The sequence below is a fragment of the Glycine soja genome, chromosome 19 (genome assembly GCF_004193775.1).
Source record: "Glycine soja cultivar W05 chromosome 19, ASM419377v2, whole genome shotgun sequence".
Classification (NCBI taxonomy): Eukaryota; Viridiplantae; Streptophyta; class Magnoliopsida; order Fabales; family Fabaceae; genus Glycine; species Glycine soja.
In genome coordinates, this window is record NC_041020.1 from 14,188,300 (window position 1) to 14,190,383 (window position 2,084).

Genomic DNA, 2,084 nt, shown 5'->3' on the forward strand with positions numbered 1-2,084 from the left:
GTCCTCAGTATCAGAATTTCATTGTATGTTTGTCTTAATGCGGTTCTGGTCAAGTTTAGTCCAACAAGAGGAATCTAAGGACGGTGCTTGATCAGGATTAGACTAAATTATCATGAGGAATCGAGGTTTAGCATTTCAGGAGACACCATAGAACACATGAGCATTGTTAAGTAGAGAATATCCTTTTAACATCATGCACCTATTAGGAAGACCAACGTGTTGTCTACTTGTCTTTACGCATCATTACTCACATGATTTTCCTTTTAATAGTTACTTTACATACCTGTGCATAATCCACACATCTCTTTTCATACTAGACACCTATTCACTAAAGTAGCTTTACCAAGTAACACAAGTTCCCCGAGAGTTCGATACTTGGTTCTTACCGTTTTATACTACTTGTGCTATCCAGTGCGCTTGCCACGACCGAACACATGTGTGGAGGAGCTCACGAATCTGGACGCTATATTCCCCTGGATGACACAGCCCAAGAGGTAAATTACATGGGAAACAAAAACAGGCCAGGATTTAATGCAGGTGGATATGCAAGTCACTAGCAAGGTTTAAATTATAACCAGAACCAAGGGCAGTGGAGGTCCCACCCTGGAAATCAGTTCAACAAGGACCAAGGTGGATCATCCAATAGGCCTCAGAACCAAGGGCCTAGCCTCTATGATAGAAACACCAAGCTGGAGGAGACTTTGGCTCAATTTATGCAGGTTACAATGTCAAATCATAAGAGCACCGAGTATGCCATTAATAACCTGGAGATTCAAGTGGGGTAGCTGGCCAAGCAGTTAGCTGATAATTATTCTAGCAATTTTGGAGCAAACACTGAGACGAATCCAAAAAAATAATGCAAAGCTATCATGACCCAAAGCAGAACGGCAAACCTGGTTGAGGATGAGGGAAGGATTGGTGATGACAAGCAAGAGCTTGTGATTAAAGAAGGAGAAAAAGAGGAAGAAGAGGATCAGTTGATGGAGAACAAAATAAGTGATTATGAGAAAGAAATAAATGAAGAAAAAGAAAAAGAAAAAAATGATAAAATTAGAGAAAGTGAGGGAGAAAGAAAGACAAAGAGTGAGCTTGCAAAAGAAAAGAAGAAAGAAGTTGTCTCGTGTACTGGGAAGGAAGCACCATACCCTTTGGTGCCATCAAAGAAAGACAAGGAGCGACATCTGGCTCATTTCCTTGACATCTTCAAGAAATTGGAGATAACCATTCCCTTTGGAGAAGCCCTACAGCAAATGCCACTTTATTCTAAGTTTTTGAAAGATCTTCTTACCAGAAAGAGAAAATATATACACAGTGATAACATTGTGGTGGAAGGGAACTACAGCTCGGTGATACAAAGAATCCTTCCACCTAAGCATAAGGATCCTGTGAGTGTTACTATTCCCTGCTCTATTGGTCCGGTGTTAGTTGGTAAAGCTCTCATTGATTTGGGGGCCAGTATAAATTTGATGCCTCTCTCCATGTGTAGGAGAATTAGAGAGTTGGAGATTATGCCAACTAGAATGACACTACAACTTGTAGATCGGTCTATTACAAGACCTTATAGCATAATTGAAGATGTTCTGGTTAAGGTGAAGCAGTTTAGTTTCCCTGCAGATTTTGTTGTGATGGATATTGAAGAGGACGCTAAAATCCCCTTGATTTTGGGCCATCCCTTTATGTTAACCGCCGGTTGTGTGGTGGATATGGGAAAGGATAAACTAGAAATGGGCATAGATGATTAGAAGATCAAGTTTGATCTGTTTGATGCAGAAAAGCACTTACTTGACCAGAATGTCTATTTAAAGGTTAAGGAACTTAAGAATGAAATGGTTCTAATGGCCAGAGCCAAGCTTGCTCCAGATACATGAGGTAATATGCGTTAAGCTAATGACGTTAAACGAGCGCTTACTGGGAGACAACCCAGCTCTTTTTATTTTCATTAATCATTGCATATAGTTAGGATTAACTTGTTTGTGATTTGTTGAGTAAGTCATCAGCATGTTTAGTTTTGAATATGGGGTTGTCAAATCTTCTTTGAAGCTATGGATGAGAAATAACTTAGAAATTTTTTTAGTCATCCACTC

The 2,084-nt window shown here is 39.7% G+C and overlaps 1 protein-coding gene across 1 annotated transcript; it reads left to right on the plus strand.

Annotated features, from left to right (window-relative positions):
• Nucleotides 1-869: 869 nt before the first annotated feature.
• On the plus strand, nucleotides 870-1,742 carry LOC114398620. Its single transcript, XM_028360795.1, has 2 exons — nucleotides 870-976; nucleotides 1,055-1,742. The coding sequence occupies exons 1-2, from the start codon at nucleotides 870-872 to the stop codon at nucleotides 1,740-1,742; spliced, it is 795 nt and encodes a 264-aa protein (XP_028216596.1).
• The last annotated feature ends 342 nt before the right edge of the window (nucleotides 1,743-2,084 follow it).